The sequence below is a fragment of the Exophiala xenobiotica genome (genome assembly GCF_000835505.1).
Source record: "Exophiala xenobiotica strain CBS 118157 unplaced genomic scaffold supercont1.1, whole genome shotgun sequence".
NCBI classification, from domain to species: domain Eukaryota; kingdom Fungi; phylum Ascomycota; class Eurotiomycetes; order Chaetothyriales; family Herpotrichiellaceae; genus Exophiala; species Exophiala xenobiotica.
The window spans coordinates 1,397,353-1,416,480 of record NW_013562494.1 but is presented as its reverse complement, the minus strand read 5'-3'; the positions used below and the strand labels follow the sequence as shown (position 1 = coordinate 1,416,480).

General features: G+C 52.3%; 9 protein-coding genes across 9 annotated transcripts; 3 read left to right on the top strand and 6 right to left on the bottom strand.

The window, feature by feature from the left end:
- Window positions 1-152: 152 nt before the first annotated feature.
- On the bottom strand, window positions 153-2,157 carry PV05_00552 (uncharacterized protein; the record flags this gene model as incomplete). Its single annotated transcript, XM_013465455.1, has 4 exons — window positions 153-1,104; window positions 1,168-1,314; window positions 1,474-1,852; window positions 1,941-2,157. The coding sequence occupies 4 exons, from the start codon at window positions 2,155-2,157 to the stop codon at window positions 153-155; spliced, it is 1,695 nt and encodes a 564-aa protein (XP_013320909.1).
- A 1,585-nt stretch (window positions 2,158-3,742) lies between these two features.
- Window positions 3,743-5,060, bottom strand: PV05_00551 (uncharacterized protein). Its single transcript, XM_013465454.1, has 2 exons — window positions 4,502-5,060; window positions 3,743-4,402 (listed from the first exon to the last, which is right to left on the bottom strand). Exons 1-2 carry the CDS (start codon window positions 4,752-4,754, stop codon window positions 4,143-4,145), a joined length of 513 nt encoding a protein of 170 aa, XP_013320908.1. The 5' UTR covers window positions 4,755-5,060; the 3' UTR covers window positions 3,743-4,142.
- Window positions 5,061-5,279: 219 nt separating this feature from the next.
- On the bottom strand, window positions 5,280-7,027 carry PV05_00550 (uncharacterized protein). Its single transcript, XM_013465453.1, has one exon. It carries the CDS (start codon window positions 6,909-6,911, stop codon window positions 5,421-5,423), a length of 1,491 nt encoding a protein of 496 aa, XP_013320907.1. The 5' UTR covers window positions 6,912-7,027; the 3' UTR covers window positions 5,280-5,420.
- A 328-nt stretch (window positions 7,028-7,355) lies between these two features.
- PV05_00549 (uncharacterized protein) lies at window positions 7,356-9,379 on the top strand. The gene is made up of 2 exons (XM_013465452.1): window positions 7,356-9,100; window positions 9,155-9,379. Exon 1 carries the CDS (start codon window positions 7,383-7,385, stop codon window positions 8,451-8,453), a length of 1,071 nt encoding a protein of 356 aa, XP_013320906.1. The 5' UTR covers window positions 7,356-7,382; the 3' UTR covers window positions 8,454-9,100; window positions 9,155-9,379.
- PV05_00548 (uncharacterized protein) lies at window positions 8,418-9,722 on the bottom strand. Its single transcript, XM_013465451.1, has 3 exons — window positions 9,405-9,722; window positions 9,144-9,355; window positions 8,418-9,091 (listed from the first exon to the last, which is right to left on the bottom strand). Exons 1-3 carry the CDS (start codon window positions 9,477-9,479, stop codon window positions 8,659-8,661), a joined length of 720 nt encoding a protein of 239 aa, XP_013320905.1. The 5' UTR covers window positions 9,480-9,722; the 3' UTR covers window positions 8,418-8,658.
- Window positions 9,723-9,913: 191 nt separating this feature from the next.
- On the top strand, window positions 9,914-13,080 carry PV05_00547 (uncharacterized protein). The gene is made up of 2 exons (XM_013465450.1): window positions 9,914-10,088; window positions 10,149-13,080. Exons 1-2 carry the CDS (start codon window positions 10,073-10,075, stop codon window positions 12,845-12,847), a joined length of 2,715 nt encoding a protein of 904 aa, XP_013320904.1. The 5' UTR covers window positions 9,914-10,072; the 3' UTR covers window positions 12,848-13,080.
- Window positions 13,081-13,595: 515 nt separating this feature from the next.
- On the top strand, window positions 13,596-17,698 carry PV05_00546 (uncharacterized protein). Its single transcript, XM_013465449.1, has 4 exons — window positions 13,596-13,908; window positions 14,080-14,240; window positions 14,300-14,490; window positions 14,655-17,698. Exons 1-4 carry the CDS (start codon window positions 13,704-13,706, stop codon window positions 17,149-17,151), a joined length of 3,054 nt encoding a protein of 1,017 aa, XP_013320903.1. The 5' UTR covers window positions 13,596-13,703; the 3' UTR covers window positions 17,152-17,698.
- A 619-nt stretch (window positions 17,699-18,317) lies between these two features.
- Window positions 18,318-18,737, bottom strand: PV05_00545 (thioredoxin; the record flags this gene model as incomplete). Its single annotated transcript, XM_013465448.1, has 1 exon — window positions 18,318-18,737. One exon carries the CDS (start codon window positions 18,735-18,737, stop codon window positions 18,318-18,320), a length of 420 nt encoding a protein of 139 aa, XP_013320902.1.
- PV05_00544 (uncharacterized protein) lies at window positions 18,463-19,110 on the bottom strand (the record flags this gene model as incomplete). The annotated part of the gene is made up of 2 exons (XM_013465447.1): window positions 18,463-18,627; window positions 18,715-19,110. The coding sequence occupies 2 exons, from the start codon at window positions 19,108-19,110 to the stop codon at window positions 18,463-18,465; spliced, it is 561 nt and encodes a 186-aa protein (XP_013320901.1).
- Between the last annotated feature and the right edge of the window lie 18 nt (window positions 19,111-19,128).

Sequence of the window (19,128 nt, the reverse complement as noted above, 5' to 3'; positions counted from 1 at the left end):
CAAAACATCCCCCATCTGCATTACTAACTTCCCAGGACACCTTTGACGGGACACAGGAATTGGTCGTGCAAGGACGCTTTCTGGCGAACACTCAAACTCCCCAGAAGCCAGGCCCTACACAGTATACTCAGCTGCCTCTTTGGTCGCGAGCCTCAACGCTTGATATTTGCCGCAATGCGGTTCGTCAGCAACGACGACGGCTGCCCAATCAGCACACAAGCCAGGCACGCCAGTATTCCAAATGGCAGAGCTGAGTACCAGACATCTTTCAGACTCTCCGCATATGCCCACCGAGCGCCGATCGTCGCTCCCTGCAGTACGGCTTCTGTCAAACCTGGAACGGCAGCTTCTCCAGCAGGCGTCGTGAGGTTTTGAGGTGCCACAAGGAACAGTTCGACGAAAGCTTTTGCTGAAGAAGGCGGCAGTCCAGCCGCAACAGCATATGTAGCCACATATGTAGGCAGATTGTGCGTTAACTTGGTGCTGAAGATGTTGGAATAAATAGCCGTGCCGACCGAACCTCCAACCGTCCGAATAGACAGGGAAAGAGCAACGCATGTTGCAATCAGATCATCAGGAGACCCGATGACTGCAGTTGTCACTGCTAAAGCAACGACGCCACCGATTCCGAACCCGGCAACAGTAGCAAGAGCAACTGTCTGGACCGGGTTTTCAGGGGTGCACGTCACGAGCGCAGTGCCAAACGCTGTTGTCAGAATTGCACAACTCAACAGTATCTCCCTGTTATGGTTTTTGTAAGCCGACAACAATATGTTTGGCACAACTGCTCCGGCAGTGACCCCAATAGCGGGAATGACTCCTTTGAGACCAGACTGAACCGGATCCGGTCTGTAGACGTCCAAGTATATGACCGGCACGAAGTTGAGAATGCCGTAAAAGTACATACCGGCCACAAACGCTACCAAGAAGCTCATGGCAACAATGCGGTGGCGTCCGAAAAGCTCACGAGGGACCATCGGAAAGCTCGCGCCTTTCCATTCCCAGAAGACGAAGGCGACGACCATCAAAATGCCTATGATCAACGTACAAAGCACTTTTGCGCTCACCCAGGAATCGGAAACGCCTGCCGTGACGCCCACCAAGCTTTTGAAGGGTCAATATCGGTGTGGTAGGTAAGGAAAGAATGGAATATCAGAGAGTACTCACAATAACGCAAGACCGCCTACGGAGAGGAATGCGCCGACAAAGTCGATTTGCGGCAAGACCTCCCGGACTGTCATCCGCCGTCCACGGACCTGAGACTCTGGGAAGTAGAAAAGTGCGATTCCGACGACCGCAATAGCGTTCCAAATGCTGCAGAGAGAATATCAGTCGTCTCATCACCAAAGAAGGGTGGAAATCTGGGCACTGACGCCTCGGCGTCACGAAAAAGGATGGGGTCCATACAGTGCTATCCAAATGCTCCATCTCCAAGTCGAATGCAATCCCAGTAAAGTGGTATAGATTGCATACGGCGAAAAGGGCAGTACGAGGCCGGTAATCAGACCAAGGTACAAGCCTCTCTTCCTCACAGGGACCAGCTCCGAGGTTCCCGCCAACGCCGTCAGCTCGCCTATTGCGGCGCCCACCCCAGAAGTGGTCATACCCACGATAGCCTGAGCCATAGTATGTGCGGTGCTGATTATTATGAGTCCAACGCAGAGCACTATAGCGCCAGTGAGTGAGATGTATCGGCGTCCAAAGACATCTTGCAGGTATCCGCTGAATGGAGCTAGCGCAGCGAAGGCCAGAGCGTATGACTCTGGCAGCCAGGATCTGATCTCGGATCCGCCGACGTCTTTGGTGATGAACGAGAGACTTCCAGACACGAAGTAGAGAGGCAATTGCGAACCTGTGTTCTCCCTTGATGATAAGCTTTCGAAGGACGCAGCATATACACTGCTCGAAACCTTGCACGAGCCGAAGAGGGCCAGACGTACCAACATAAAGACAGGAAAGAGAAAGAGTTGCAAGGATCTGGCGTCCAGTCCATTCTACTCGGCCGTCCGAGTTATCGCCTTGAACGTTATCTTGTTTCTCAAAGTCGGTGGCCGGTATATTGACGAGGTCTACATGAGATGTCTCAGCTTTGGCGACGTGAGGTTGTTCCGCTTGCTGAACGGCCTCCGGCTCCCCAGGGTTTTCGTTTATGCTCATTATGTCTAGTTCCTGGGACGATTTTTGCTGAGCTGGTTGATGGTGCATGGGTTCAATGCTAATGGCTTCCTCCACAGACTGGGGAGGGATTGAGGAACTGAAGAACAGCGTGGAGCCCCGACTATCGTCATATACGCCTCCTACTCACGTTCAGCATGCGGGGTCATACATGACCCTACAGGTTGGCAATGTGTCTATTGGGCCTCATCCTTGTTGTCGTGTGTTTGTACCGCGGCGACGTCCGGGTATACCAGTCACGACCAATGAGAACCTTGAAGCGGTAGCGGCTACGGCTATACAAATCTGGTGGCCGGACTACTCGGTTATACAGACCCAGGTGTAACAGGGCTTGACTGGTTTAGGGCTGACAAGGCTATGACCCCTGAACCACGAACTTTGCCAACCACCTCTCTTACATGCTCGGCGTGCCTGGAGGGAGCGTGCGAGTGTCGACAGTTTCCTTGTCAGACGGGCGAGTGTAGGCTCGCTGCATGTGGAATGTTAACCTTAGCACATGTCGGACAATTCTACAAGAAATCAACCATCACCACGAGCTTACGTGCTTGGGGTGGCATGACCAAGTTTCCCAAGGCCAGGTGAGTAGTCGACTTTCCAGAGAGCTCTCTTACCTCTCCATGCTCAGCCTTGTGCATGTCTCTGAATCTACCAGCAGCAATGCTGGCACGACCGCGATTGAGACTTTCCCCGAGCCGATGTCAATTGCTCTCCTGACTCTATAACATCTAGGCATGATCTCCGAGCTCTCGATCAGCAGAGATGGACCATAGCATCAACCGGAACGAACACTCAACCGTTTGTTCTGTCGAAGTTGGGAAGCCACAGGGGCCAATATTCCCCATCGCAAACGGAATGCGGAGCCCCGCAAGGTTGATTGTTCCATGGGGACATTTCCCTTCTCCTCGGACCTTGGTGCGGTTGTCGGTAACGGTTATACAAGATCTGCATCCTTCGACATAAGAACCTCATGACAGCAAGCACAAAGCGGCTGATGCGCGTGTGGCTGTGCAGCATGCCTGCGCCAGTCGATGCTCACACTCTTTGTCAAAGCAGTCGCATGTACCTGTGAGAATGTTTGCACCAACAGCGCCCTGCGAGCCATTACTCGAGAACGATAATTTCGACCTGGAACAAGTTCCCACTCTTTCGCGCATGGGCGCCGATATCTCCTTTTGAGGCTGTTCCAAGTACAACGGAACATGTTTGACAGATCTCGGCTCTGAAGGTCCGTCTGACATACCGAAGGAAGACCTTCTGCCGTGCATGGCCGACGACCCAAGTTATGGATGTGGACAGCGAGGTCAGCGGACCTCATTGAAGACTCATCTCCAGCTCAGGTCGCTTTGGAGTAGGATGCTGATCTAGATATCTAGATCGATGGTTTGGATCTTTCCCAAGCCATGCTTCACCCAAGTACGCATGGTTGTTCTCGAGATCCTCTAAGGCTTCCGCGCCGTTGGCCTGACGAAGGGCGACTTATGGTTGCCTACACCCGTTCCGTCATGTAAGCTTCGTTCGCCCTACAAGCCGACCAGTGGCACCCGTCACCCACCAGTGGCTTGACATACGTGTCATCGAGCCCGATCCTTCACCGTAGAGGCCATCGCACTCTGTTCAAGTTCCCCATGTTCGGGAGATCTCAGCGGCAGGGTGGTTTCTGTTGATGCCTTGCTCGGCAAGGCGAGCTTTGTCGAAGAGTTTGCTGGGAGCGCAGATTTGCGGGAAGGGTCAGACTCTTCATCAAGGCGTCAGGCTCTTGACTGAAAATGCTTCAGAAGAAAAGGTAGCAGAGCTTGAATATGACAGAGTGATCATTTGCAAAGTGTTCATGCAACCGCTCGCCTTCTCCGACTCCTTTGAAAACGTTGTTCTATTTCATACATGGACTCATTGGCATCTAAACTCGTTTGCTCGTCTCTTGAAATCCTCTCCCTCACACTGACTCCGTGCAGAATAGTATTTCGTCTCTAATGTTTCCCGAAATGTGTCAGCTTGCCCTTGAGCTTGCTCATCTTGCTAGGCTCGTAGGTCTCTCCACGATCACCACTAGTCTGAACGTGTGTGCCGTCGTCCAGACAGCCAGGACTCATTTCTCGTTCTTCCACTTTATTCTTGGCCGGCGCAGTCAGTCCATTTCGTCCTCGCTCATCCGCGCTCTTGCCCGAGGTGACTGTCGTGGACGTGGCAGCGCTCGACGTGGTCTTGGAGGTGGGGTCTATGGGGTTCTCTGCCAGCAGCGGGAATGGTATCAGCAAAGGGCGGTTTGCGAATGACAACGGACACACAGCTGTGATAGGGAAGAAAAAGGTCGAATCTGAAAACTTACCCGGCGCATTTCCTCCATCGTATGGGTCGGTGGCTGTGCCTTCGCCTTGCACGCCTGAAGGGGGTTCCTCGCCCGAGAGGACAGGGTCGTCTGCGTTTCCTTGATCGTATGGGTCCGTCGCTGTGCCTTTGCCCTGCAGACCGGAGACCGGTTCGACACCGGACTGGGCTGCGCCACTGCTGCTGCCGCCGACGCCCATGGCTGTGTCTTTGAGATCGCTTGCTGTTTGAGACATACTTCGGACAGTAGTCATGTTGATACTCGTGATGGGTCAAGGTGGGAAAGGAAGCCGACGAGAAGGATAAGGAATCGAAGAGTGGGGAGGGAGGGAGAGGTCGTGTATTCGGTATGGAATGTGTACTCTAGGACAAAGACAAAGATCTTCCTTCTGTCGCCGATACCTGGGTAGGTAGACTAAGGTACTGTGGTAAGTGTTGGGAACGCAGTCTTTTGGTTCAGGAGTCAGTCCTCGATGCAACGGCAGCAGTCACTAGTAGTCTTAACCATGTGCGAGGAGGACCGGGTTTCCCAGAGTTAAGGCACACTATGGCTACTTGGTTCTGTAGAGGGATGGTTAGGTCAGACGTCATCGAGGGGCCCACCGTCATCAAAGGCCGACTTCTTTTCTATTGCACATGGGGCGGCATCAGCGCCTTACTTTAGGGACGATCTAAGCCCACCAGCCGGCCACATGACCTCCATCACCGCTAATCGGCTGTACATTCCAGGCAGGGCCTTAAGAGTCAAGTTTTATGGTGGTTGGTTAGTGCCATTGTGGTGACTGTCTAACTAGGCCTCTACTCGTAGGTGCTGTCCACCCAGCTGTCTACCCCAGTCTTGTTTTGCTTTTTCCGCTATATAAACACTACTTAATTTAGCGAACTTCTTTCGCAAGACGGCAGATACTATGGTACACTCTTCACACTACACTCATTCCATAAATCGTGCTCGCATGCTTCACCCTCTTTATCTTCCTCTTCCCATTAGGCAATGTGACTAGGTACTCGTTCAAGCCAGGAAGCCATCCAGCTTCTGCTTGCTTCTTCGCCTCCAGCTTCTCAGCGGCCTTCTCAGCTGCCGTCGGCGGTCGTGTTGGTAGTGGTAACCGCCGACTTCGTGCTTCCTCGACAGCGCGGTAGAATCCGAGGTCGTCTTGTATTGAGCGGAGTTGTTCTGCGGAGAGGGATGAGACTAGGGACTTGTCAAAGAGGACAGCTGTGGATGCAGATTTGTCGTAGCTGAAAGCAGGTAAATCGTCGCGGATGCGTTCGCAGGTCCAGCAGTAGCACTCGGAAGCCAGACGTCTAGCCGACTCAAGGCTGGCGTCGGCAATGATTTGAGGTGAAGTTGGTGACTTTGAATCCGTAGATGCCGGTGTAATTCCTTGAAGAAAGAGCTGGTACTGTCGGGGATAGAGTTTGTGCGTTTTCCAGATCAGTTCCACGCCAAAAGGGATGTCGTGGATTTGGATGTCGGCAGAGTTCGAAGAGAGCTGAAACTCTAGATATTCTATGCTAGATCGTTCTAGCGAGCCCTTCAAAGCAGGTGAACGGATCCATAAAAGACCATGAGCGTCGTCCATGAACTTCTCGTGTTGCTTGACTTCGGCAAAGAGATCGGTTTGGATCGGTAATCCAGGAAACTCGACGTACGCTGGGGGACCTTCGAGATATGTGAGGATATCTGCTGACTGTGACGTTAAGGTTGAGAAGAGATTCTCCGCTGCCCGGGGTAGCTTGAATGTCATGGTGCTTACGTCGAGCACATCTCGAATGGCAGGCCACGGAAAGCAAACTTGCCCGACCTCCGGTATTCCTCGATTGTGGCACGCAGCTGTGTAAGTCTTTTCGTCGAGCATGAAGGCGTACCAGATAAGAAGTACGTCTAAGGGGGGAAGGTAGTCCTTAGTCAGCTGCACTACAGACTGGCCTCCAGCATGGTAAGTAAAAGCTCTTGCATGGCGGAAGACCCGGTCAATGCTCATCCACCAAGCAGTGAAGCGGGTAATGGCAAGTCGGATCAGTAAATCCCATCGCTCTGATTCTGGCAATCTGGTCGGCGCATAGTGCTCTCTTGGCCTGGGCTTTTCAGAATATGCTGGTTTTTCCAGCTCGACGTCGAGCCTACTGGCGCTGAGCCTCAATCTTCGGAAACATTCGAGCAAAGCCAGGTGCACTGCGGCATGACTTATATCAGGGTAGACGAGGCTCGTTTCCGTTCTACCAAGGGTGGCTTCACTAGGCACAAAGGCGTTCCTGAATATTGTTGGATTTGGGATGACTGTCTCTCGGCCACCTGCTTTAGATGTCGAGTATGAAGATGGTAGCGGCCAATCATGTGGATCTCTATCCGCCTGACACCCAGCCTCAGATCCGGAGAGTCGTGCGCGAACGCGACCAAATATTGACATTGACGTGTGTTTCCGGCCCGAAGATACGGCCGTGCTTCATGTCGTCAGATTCTATAAGATGCAAAGGTGACAAGATAGAGAGAGGTCCTGCAAGTCTCCAGGTCGATAACTCCAACTTTTCGACTTAAGGTGGTAGTCCCATGCTGCGTGGGAGCGTCAGTGAGCGTCCTCCAGTAGGGGGGCATCATGGGGGCTTGTGCAGGCTGCGCCCTTGGCATCTAGTTAGGCGCTCTTCTGCCAATTGTGACTTTGATTCGCTCAATTCTGGTGGCGAAGTGATGTTGGCATTGAAGTGAATCTACCCGTTTCATTGGTTTATGTGAATGCTGCCGGCGTCCAGCTGCAAACCTCCTGCCTGCATGCCAAGCATCTGCATGCACCACGCCGCGGGGGACATTTTCTTTCGAATCAGGCTGGCTATCTCGGCCATTTCCACTCGAGTCACCGCAACAGGCGATACTTCGAGCAGATATGGCTGTCGACACCTGTGTCGAGTGCCGTGAGCGCGATGCCGCCTTGAATATCAGGAACAGGCGCTTATGTGCCGCCTGTTTCAGCTACTATGTGCATTCCAAAATCTTGAAGCGGATGGAGTCATATCGATTCAAGAACTCGTCTGGCAATCAGAAGCATCGGGTGTTCCTCCCACTGTCTGGAGGCACTTCGTCTCTTGTTCTGCTACAAGTGCTTGATGCTCAGCTTCACAAGCAGATCGCGAACCGCAATAGAACATCCTATGATATTGTTGTCGCACGAGTCGTTCTGCCCGAAGACCATGACTCCACAGCTATCAAGAACGACTATGAAGACCTGAAACAAAGGTTTTCCACGCACAATTTTCTACCTCTGCTTTCGATGCACGAGGTACTACGACTGGATAGCAATATTGACCGGGATTTGAAACACCTTGGAATCGTGCGCCGGGAGGATGAATCCGACGGAGACTTCTTTCTGCGGATCCTATCTTGCACCACTTCTGCAACCACGAGGTCAGATCTACAGTCGATTTTGTTGAAGCGCCTTTTAGTAGCCACGGCAAGGGACCAGAAATGTACGAGTGTCTTGTGGGGTCATTCGGACACTCGTCTCGCCGCACTGGCGCTTGCAGATGTGGCCAAAGGCCGAGGTGGGTCTGTCTCTTCTACTATTGCTGATGGTCAATCGATGCGTGGGATCAACTTCAGTTATCCTGTTCGTGACCTCTTCAAAGCTGAACTTCAGGCTTATGCTCAAGTGGCTTCCGAGTATTGCTTGGAAAGAGGCGTAGACAACGATGCCCCGGCTCAACAACCCGCAAGCATACGAACGACCTCAATCGACAACCTTCTGAACACTTACATTACGTCTCAGAGTGAGAAGTACCAAAGCATCGTGGCGAATGTGGTGCGAACAGCGAGCAAACTCGAAGTCAAGCGACCAAATGATATTGCTGTTTCATGCCCTGTCTGCATCATGCCCGTTGTGGAGGCTACTAGGATCTTGACATCATACTCGGGCTTATGCTATGGATGCGAAAGAATGAAACACGATGTTAGGCCGTGAAGTCTCTGGACCCGACGAACCACGAACTACGGTAGCACAGGTCAGACTGTGTTGAACAATGCAGATCCCGTCCTTCAACGCAGCCTTCCTAAGCGAACAAGCCAGCAATGATAATGTCCGTTCAATTTATCGCTCAATACAATGTATTGCATGCTATCTCTCAAGTCTCTAGCATTCGCAAACCAGGACCTCCCGACAATCAACATCAGCGCGTGCGTGCTGGCAGTGACGGCGCACCAGTTTCTCCTCGCTCAACATCACGACGATCTCTGTGCGATCTGCCATTCTCGCGTCGGGAGGTATATCGGGGGGGAGGGCCATTTTGATTGTTCAAGAGTTGTTCATCGCCCTGGTAATCGTATTCGTCTGGCAGACTGGGATCTGCTATATTTGCATGCGGCGTACCCTTGATTCTCTTTGCGCCACGTTCGCGCAGCACTTTCTCCAGCAATATCACGTTCCTGGTATTGCATTTGTAAACGGCATCCGCAATGTCACCGATGAATGGTACCAAGCCAATGCCAAAGTCGATTGCCATGTTCAACACCATGCGGCTTTTGATGGAGGAAGGTAGCTCGACGGAGCAGCACGTTCGGTACACCATGAAGGCCAACAAAAGGTCGGCTACGTCACCAATCCTGCTATAGGTCAGTCACATCCTCGCGACAGCAAACGATAACAGCAGCTTACGCAGGTATCAGGCCGATAACAGCTCCCCATCCGAATCTAGTTCCGCAGAAGTTTCCAAGAGAGAGGTCGACGCGGTACGCTCTCCTCTTGGCCTTTGTGAGGATCTTCTCTTCTTCTGGAGTCAGACCAGGTGGGAGAGCCCTCTTTCTCTTCTTGGTCGTCTTGTAAAGTCCTCCTAGTCTGGTCGCCGGGACTGTCTCGAAGTAGGGATCCTGCGCATGTTAGCAAGTCAAGACAGACCATCGAGGATGGACTGCTTACTTCGTAACCATTTTGATTAGAGGTGTTCTCCTTGAAGAATCTTTTGGCTACCAGCTTCGCAGCATAGGAAGTCATGGTGAAAGGAGTGGTGTCAAAAATGTAAGGGAGGATAAACTGCGAGGTGCGGACTTGTCATAAAGATATAGGCCAATGCCGGGAAGAGGTAACAAAGGCGCAGCGCTTTTATGTCACTATGCGTTGGTGAGTCGGTTTAGCCTTCAAACAAAGGGATCGAGCCATGTCACGGCCTGCTTGGCTTGCATATGATCGGCTGGTTGTCAAGTACACCAAGCTGGCTGGTAGGCGCTGAAATCTTGCTTGCCACCATGAAACATTTCAGGATTGCGCCCGGGTGTCGTCATTCTCGGTGCTTAGTCTAGCTAATTGTGCTAGTGGACAATCCTGGCAGTCTCAGCCACAGCCACAGCCACAGCCACCATTCACCAGCCACATTACTTACTGCTCGTGCTGCTTCTTCATCACAACACAGTTACGCTGACCCCACAGAACACCTTCGACCAGACAACTCCCAGCAACTTCGACGCCGATCTAGACTCGTGGCAGTGCACATTTCAACCTGCATCCGAGTCTCACATCGGGACTTTCCATACTGTACCGTGTGGTTGTGGAAATGCCCAGACAAATCATCGCACAAATCACCGCGAGCAATGCACCTGGAGGATTGTGAGCGCAATACACCTTTCGTATGAAGAGTCTGGGATGCTAACACCGGTCGCGCTGTAGGGCTAGATGACCTCTGTGTCCGATTCATCATAAACTTGCCTCCCGAAGAGCTGGAATCTGTAGAGCGAATCTGCTTCCAGGTCGAGGAAGCACAATGGTTCTACGAAGACTTCATCCGTCCACTTGACCCTTCTCTGCCTTCCCTCTCTCTACGCGCCTTCAGTCTGCGAATATTTCAACATTGTCCTCTGTTCTCACAATGGTCGGCTCAACACCACACTACCGCTTTTGCGGAGTTCCTGGCCTACAAGTCGCGGGTTCCAGTCCGTGGTGCTATCATGCTGAACGAGGCTATGGACGAAGTCGTGCTCGTCAAAGGCTGGAAGAAGGGCGCGAACTGGAGTTTCCCGAGAGGAAAAATCAATAAGGACGAAAATGACTTGGATTGCGCCGTGCGCGAGGTCTATGAAGAGACGGGCTTTGACATTCGTGCAGCAGGACTTGTCAAAGATGAAAAAGACATGAAATATATCGAGGTGACGATGCGAGAACAGCACATGAGGCTATATGTTTTCCGAGGAGTACCCAGAGACGCGCACTTCGAACCGAAGACACGGAAGGAAATCAGCAAGATTGAATGGTACAAGCTCACAGATCTGCCAACGTTGAAGAAGAATCGGCAGCATGAGGGCAGTGGCACAGACCAACCAGCTCTCAATGCCAACAAATTCTATATGGTAGCGCCTTTCTTGAATCCGCTCAAGAAGTGGATTGCCCAGCAGCGAAAGAAGGACACGCGGTACAGCTCTCATCTTTCGGCACCTCCAATGGTACCCGAAGAAGTGACTACCGAAGATGACCAAGATGTTGATGGTGTCGGAATGGGCTTGCCAGCACAAGTGCCACAGATTACGAGCGAACTTCCAGAGGTCACTGCAAACAATCCCACTTCTCACTTGAAGCAGATGCTCAACATTGGGTTTACACAGCCTGTTCAACCCGAGACCGTCCTGCAACCGAGTCATATGCAACATGTTGACACCCAGAAATCGAACGCCCTTTTGGCACTTCTACGAAATGCTCCGCAAGGACAAGCCCGTCCCATACCTCAGACACCTTTTGAACAAATTTCAGAAGCTCCACAAGTACAACAATCGCCACATGTCTCTCATGTGCGTCAGCCTCAGTTGGATCAGACGCAAGCGCCTCCACCATTTCAACCACAACTTCAGAACGCCATCCGGCCATCTTTATCCCAGTATCGGCAAGGTACCGAGTCATCTGCGATTCCAGCACCCAGAAGCACTCAATGGTATCCACCACAAATGCAGGGTGCCCCGTATCAACAGACGGGGGATCCACAATTTGCGCTGCAGAGTACCAACCAAACACAGCAGCCTTCCGTTCCTCCAGCCAGCGCGCTGCCAAAATTGACGAATCATACAAAAGCACTATTAGACGTCTTCAGAGGAGCCACGAATGTAGCACCTCCACAGGTGCCCCCTGCAAAGAAGGGGCTGCTGGAGCTTCTTTCGGGAGGAGCGTCGCTGTCGAAACGTGGGGCGCTACCCCAGCATGAGACGACTACAACAGGTACACTGCCAAGCGTAACAAATCATCGGGAGCATACGAATCTTGACAATCCAGATATACCTCGATCACTCCCGCCTGTGGCATCGCAGCAGGTTCAGCACGAGAGGCCAATTATGGCACCTCGTGCTCACCCTGTCGACGCACAAACGACGTCGCTTCTGAACCTGTTCACCAAGCCGGCCAACACAGAGCAGACAGCAGGAGACAAGCCTCGAATTCAACCACCGGCAGAGTTAGCAGCTACACATGCCGCTTCACCGGCTCGTCAGAACCTAGATGGCGACAAGAACGAGCTTCTCCTGGCCTTGCTCAAAAAGAATAACCAAAACGGCTCATCAAAAGCAACTACTACTGATGCTACTGCTACCACAAAGCACCCGTCCCCCAGAGAAGGCGAGACATCAGCAACTATCAGTGGACCACTGAATCAACCGGAGTTTGACGCTATCTCGAGGGCGGCCCGGCACATGTCCAACGACATGGGACGAAGTCCTCTTGCGTCCACACGAACGCTATATGACCCCAATCGGCCAACGCCTATCAAGATTCTGACACGGTCGGAAGAGTCTCGACGACAACAGCAACCGGCACCCTCCCGCTCTCCGCGGGGAATGAAGGCGCCAGGGAAGAGATCAATCAAAGAAAAACCAGCGCCAAAAGCCCCGAGCAAACCGTTCCAACCTCAGATACTTCGCCGACCACAAACTGCAGAATCCTCTGAGCCCGAACCGACGGCGGACGAGGCCACGAATCAGCACGCCGTCCAGGCGAACGCAATTCCGTCGCCTCCACCTGCTCCTACTATTCTGGGGAGTGGAAGACAGGCAATGAGTCGGCAATCTTCTCAGACCGAGGCGCAGAAGCAAACCTTGCTGTCACTTTTTGGCGGCGGTCTAGACATTACCCCAAGAGGGACGACAGTTCCATCTGGTTCTGGCGTAGTGTCTCCATTGTCTTCTAGCCAAGTCCTGAATCAGAACGGTGAAGCCCCGTTATCCGGTCTTGAACCAATCTCAACTAGAACATCGCGAGTTGGAAGTCTGGCTTCAATTGCAAGTGGACCAGTGGCCAATCGCACACCCAGTGAAAAGCGACAGACGGGAGCAGAAAACAAGGCATTTCTCTTGGGCTACTTGGGCAGAATTGCCAGCCAGGAGAGTCAATGAGCAGTGGTCCTACGAGGGACATTTTGGGCAGTCCAAGACTATGTTGCTAGGCTTGAGGAGCCCGAACATGTGGCTTGTTTCGGCGACGGCGAGTCAGCCTGTCCGTGGCCTGTCTTATGTAGTCAAATATTATGCGCTGTTCTTCGGGAAGTATTTTTGAACGGGGTCAGTCTACGTACATCGTATTCGGCTTCCCCGGTGCCCGGGTGACTTTTTGTTTTATTCTCCGAGACGCCAAAGTTATGTAATCTGCACAAGAAGCATGTGTCTGCAGGTCGTGCATAGACTACAGACGGAAACAGTATAATTTGCGAGGGGTCCTCACCGTACTGGGGCCAGGAAAATGAGAGAGCATGGCACGAGGTGGATCATCACATCTCGCAAAGCATGACCTCAGCAACACATCGGGACTCGCGATAGCCACTCTGTAACACAGTAATCAGCTTCACACCAGCGTCGTGGGGCGAGAAGCGCACTTGGCACCATTTCTTCTACTATAGTAGGCGCTGAAACGCAAGGCCACCGAGTCCAGCTCGAATGCGGGCTGGTGTAGGACTTTTGGGAAGTCCTTGCGAAAGAGCTAGTGAGGCTGATTGCCATGCCCACACATGCCCTTACGTAGTAGGTGGTGGATAGAAGGATGCTTGTGCTGCCGCGCCCCGATCGACAAGGTCCTGACGCGGCCACGGAGAATACAAGAAAATTGAATATTACTGAAGATGGCCCAAGGCCCCTCCTTGCGGGCATGCGCTCAATAACCTAGAGTCCGTCACGGTAAGAAGTCTGCTACACTACCGGGTAGACACTTTTGCTTCACTCGTGTTTGTCGAATGCATCTCCCATTGTGCTGTGGGCAATGGCAGAGGTTGCGCCGCCTCGCCCGATTCCAGTACGAGGTCCAGGTTCAGGTCCAGGTCCATGTCCCGGTCCAGGCGCAAGTTTGTTCATGGCCGAGGCTGTTGGAACCTTGAACCATAATCACCACCACCACCACCACCACCACACAAATCGTCCACCAACCATCAACATCAGCGACCATGACTCGGGAACTGCTACCAACGGTATGTTTTGCAGTTGGTGTTATGTGAACCATCACTCAGCACTCTCCTCGTTCGACCTTTTGCCTTCCATGGCCGCCGATCTGCATGGCTATTGCCGTCACGACAGCTGCTGCAACCCGCTCCCGTCATTGTATCATTCGAATGCTGACTGTGCTTCGTCTTGAACCTCAGTCACCCCACTTCCAAATACGAATACTGTTCGCAACTCTACCCATGTCTATAATTTAGGCCTGAATCCAGCATCATCGGCCGATATGAGTCCTGTCCTTAGCTCCTCAGAGGCGCAAGCCGCCAATGGTGAGCAGGTCCAGGTCCTTGACCCAATCTCACGGGTACGTCCAGATCCCTTACACCCACTTGGTCGCCTTACGGCTGCTCACCATACGGACAGCAAATTCGAGAGCGCACTCACCAGCAGAGCAGGCAGCCTCAAATCCAACAGAGCGGTGTGCCCTCCAAATCCACTTATGCGGAATCCGGTCCATCCGAAGACCTATACTCGGGCAGAATGTCCTCCGACCCGGTGCCTCTGCGGAGAGTCGATAGCGGTGCTAGTAGCAACAAGTTAAGCAAGGACAAGAAGTGAGTTGTGCAAACAGACAACAGACAAACAAAATCATTCGTAGCCCATTTCATGTCGCGCTGCGTGACCGTCACTACCACCCACTTTCCCAGGCATCCTGCGCGGACGCCCGCCGCAGCCTCGTCGCACTGACATGTACAAGGCTGACATGTATTGTGCGCAGGAAAGGAGTATCGTTCCTAAGTCGCATCATGGGCGGCCCCAAGAAACGCGATTCAATGGACCTGCGTGACGATACTGTTTCAGAGCTCGCCGACGATCGTTCCGCCGGCGTCGAGGCCGAGGTATTTTCCCAGCCTGTTGGCTTCATACCAAAGTTCCCCGCTCCTCCACGATACATCAAGGTCAAAGCTCAGTATGGGAAAGAGAAGGACTTTGACCGGCTTTTTCTAGCTCAGATAGCGCTCGACACACCAAGGACGAAGTCGAGGAAGACGTCGATTGACTCCAAGATCCACGACATCAAAGATACTCCCGTCACCCAGCCGAGTCCGGCAACCAGTACCACGAATTCTGCCATATGGGCGATGGAATTTTCAAAAGATGGGAGATACCTTGCTGCTGCTGGGCAGGATAAGAAGTTGAGAGTGTGGGAAGTCATAGCCACCCCTGAGGACCGTGATGCCGAGGACAAGCTGGCCGAGTCCGATCATGATGGAGACAAGATGAAGCTCAATGCGCCAGTTTTCAAGAGCAAGCTCGCGCGGGAGTATGATGGCCACACCTCGAGTATACTGGATCTCAGCTGGAGCAAGAACAACTTCCTGCTCTCTTCATCCATGGATAAGACAGTCCGATTATACCATGTCAGCCGAGCAGAATGCTTGTGCGCCTTCAAGCATAATGACTTTGTCACTTCGATACAATTTCACCCACGAGATGATCGTTTCTTCCTGGCTGGCTCGCTGGACTCCAAGTTGCGGCTGTGGAGTATACCGGACAAGAATGTGGCGTACTGGGCCCAAGTGCCTGACATGGTGACTGCTGTGGCCTTTACTCCCGACGGAAAGACCGCCATCGCCGGCTGTCTTAACGGCCTATGCATACTCTACGACACTGAAGGCCTGAAAGCACATTCGCAAATACACGTCCGGTCGGCACGAGGTAAAAATGCAAAGGGGAGCAAGATCACTGGCATTGATACCATTGCCTTGCCAAAAGACGGTGCTCAACCAGATGTCAAGCTTTTGATCACCAGCAATGACTCACGTATACGCATGTACAACCTGAAGGATAGGACACTGGAGGTGAAGTTCCGTGGAAACGAGAATTCCTGCAGCCAAATACATGCCTCGTTCAGCGATGATGGGAAGTATGTGATCTGTGGCAGTGAGGATCGAAAGGTGTACATATGGCCTACTTCGGTTCAGGAGAGGCTCGATAATGATAAGCGACCGATGGAAGTGTTCGAGGCGCATTCGGCAATTGTCACAACTGCGCTGCTAGCTCCTGAGAAAACGCGGAGATTGCTTGCACAGTCTGGAGATCCTCTGTACGACCTTTGCAATCCTCCGCCGGTGACTTTGTTCAGTCGTGCAGACTCGGTCATCTCATCCCGTGCGCCTACGAATAATAGCTCGGATGAAAAGAATCCGCTCTCTGAGAAGCGACTGTCCGGATCTCCCAGGCGCGCCCCCGAGACCCCGGCCTACCTTGCCCGACATTCTCATTCGGGAGGTCAGATCATCGTGACAGCGGATTATACTGGTCAGATCAAGGTCTTCCGGCAGGATTGTGCGTTTCAGAAACGAAAACACGAATCCTGGGACGGGGGCTCGACCTTCTCCAAAAAAATGCTTGGTCGGAGCGGTTCTGTCAACACTCGAACATCCGGGGCTTCCTCGACTCGTCGAAGTTCATTTGTCATGGGCTCGAAAAACCAGTCTACCGATCGCATCTTGAGCTGGAGAAATTCCGTGAACGCCACGAACGGCGGCAATGGTACAGCCGCTAGCATGGTCGAAATCCGCGGGTCCTTGAGCAACGACCGGTCACGTAGCGCGTCGCCGAAGAAATTGATCTCGCACCGACTCTCGATGCGCAAAACCTCACCACCGAACAAGAACGGCCTTCTCTCACCTACCTCTCCAGTATATCACTCACCACTTAATCAGATACAAAATGGACCATCCATCGCTGTCACGTCACCTACAGCAGAATCACCCGGAAGCTTTCATTCCGCCTCGCAAAAGACTCCCGAATACGAAACCCACATTGCACACACAAATATCGTACCTATCAGAACGAATCCTAGCCCGTCAGGTCTGCCGCACAACGACCCTCTTCTCTTAATGGACCAACAATCCTTCATGGCATGGGACATGCGAAATACGCTTGCGCCCATGGCAAAACACGCTCCTCGATCGCCGGGATATCAGGGACTCGATGGAAATCCGCTCTCGCGCGCAGGAAGCTATGTCAGTCAGTTGAGTAGCGAGGTTGCTAGTTCTGAGCAGGGAGCGAACAGCGCAAATGTAAGTGTGCACGATGGTGATGATGAGCGAGCCGAGAAAAGCCGCAAATCCCGGTCGAGGCGGCGAAGTAGCGCTGGCAGTGAGGGTGATTTGCGTTGTCGAAAATGTGGCAATAAGACATTCAGAGCGACAATGACAGATAAGGGCCAGAGCATCCGTTGTAAGAAGTGTGGTACGGTCGTGTGAAGAGCAGGAGACGTTGAGATTCCACGCCTTTGACGACAGGACTCTGATGGAACTCCCTTAGCACAACGGCCAGCATGGCCAAATCTTTGCAGCCGGCTGGGAGAGTTGACCTTATTGAGCTCGGATTCTGGACTACCACGATTTTGCCTACGACTGTCCGAGTACCTTTGAGACGACTCATGCATGATTGCGACAGCGAAGTGTGCAAAGCAGGGTTGCCGATGCTCACCCTTACCGGATGCTATACAAAATGCTCCATGCAGACTGCAATCTGCAATCTGCTGGCATCATATGACACTGGAAACCAATGAACACGAAGTTTATGATAACGAACAAACAAAATACCTCATCACAGCCTTGCCTTCAGGTGACTGCTACAGCAGGGACAAGAGGGTCAAAGGCGGGGGAAGAGAAGAAGACGGGACAGACGTCTTGATTCTGGATATCTGGATATTGTATATTGTATACTGTATACTATGGGTCAACAGACATATTTGAAATGTGAATATATGCTCCGTACGGAGTAAGAACAAGCATTAAAAACTTGGAACAACGTCTCTGGTCCCGTGCTGTTTGAGAGTGTGTGTGATGATCAGACTCGTTTTCGACGCTGCGAGCTAGATACCTCAGGTATCTGTTTTGGCAGTAATTACTGTCATTGTTAATCGTCAATTGTCATTTTCCAGCCTGAACGTACCTATATCCATCCCCTTGGGTAATCTCCCCGGCTGCGCATGGCGGACGTGGGAAATAATGGCAAGGACGGAGCAGGGCAGGAGAGGAATGTTCAGCAAAATTGAAGAACCACGTCTTACGAGTATAGGCGCAATGTGAAATAAGATGAATCATGGGATTGTTATCACTGTTTTATCATTTTCTGTTTCTGCGCTCATCTCAAGAGGGGCTGGTCCCCCACCTTTGACTTTTGACGTTTCACAACGTCCTGCACATTACCATGAAGGAGCCCAGTGTGGAAGGCATATTTCTACAAAAGTCTGGTCCCATCTTTGCTATGCTGTGTAGGATATTCTCCAACATCGTTTCCTCGCTGCTGCTTGTGCTCCAGTACTGGTCTGTCCCAATAAATGTCCACCCAAGTTCATTCGAATCAATCGAGTGGGAAAGAGACGAGGCCGATGTCGTCGGATTTTTCTCGGGTTCTCTCTCTACAAGTTGTCCTTGATGGCCTGTTCGAGAGCTTTCTTGTTGGCACCGACGACCTCGCCGACCTTCTCGCCGTTCTTGAAGAGCATGAATGTGGGCATGGCGCGGACACCGAGCTCCTGGGCGATGTCGGGGACCTCGTCGACGTCAATCTTGTAGAAGGCGACCTTGTCCTTGAACTCGGGTGATTCGGAGAATTTGACGAGTTCCGGGGCGATGACCTTGCAGGGTCCGCACCAGGTGGCGAAGCAGTCGACCACGACGAGTTTGTCGCCGCCGGCGTTGTACACGGAGGTGCGGAAGGAGGGTTTGCTGTGGAGGGGGTTAACACCATATCTTTTTGCAGGGGCAGCCTGAGCTCGCTCTTCACGCAGCTTGGCTTGATGGTAGGCTACGTACTCTGCGAGATTGTGGACCGTCATTTTGCGAGTGGTCTGTGTGAAGTTGTTGGGTTTGGTTGTTGTGAAGAAGCGGGAATTTGTTGTTCGAAGTGGGGTGGTTCTTGCTGTGGCTGATAATAATGGGTGGTGTTGTTGTAGTAGGAGGCGCTGGAGTTTGACGGACGAGGAACGGATTGATGAGGCCAGGGCGAAGGTATTTATCTTTGGATGTTATGGGAGAGGAATGGAAATGGAAAGGGAAAGATGCGAGAGAGTGACAAAGAGATTTAAGAACGGTCAGAGGTAGAGGTAATCGGGAATTGCTGATGATGACGGTATCGGGGATGTGAGTGCAGGAGCTTAGAAATGCAGAAGCACCAGATGCCGCAGGCAACCAAAGCGGGAAGCGGGACATTCAGAGGTGAGAATGATT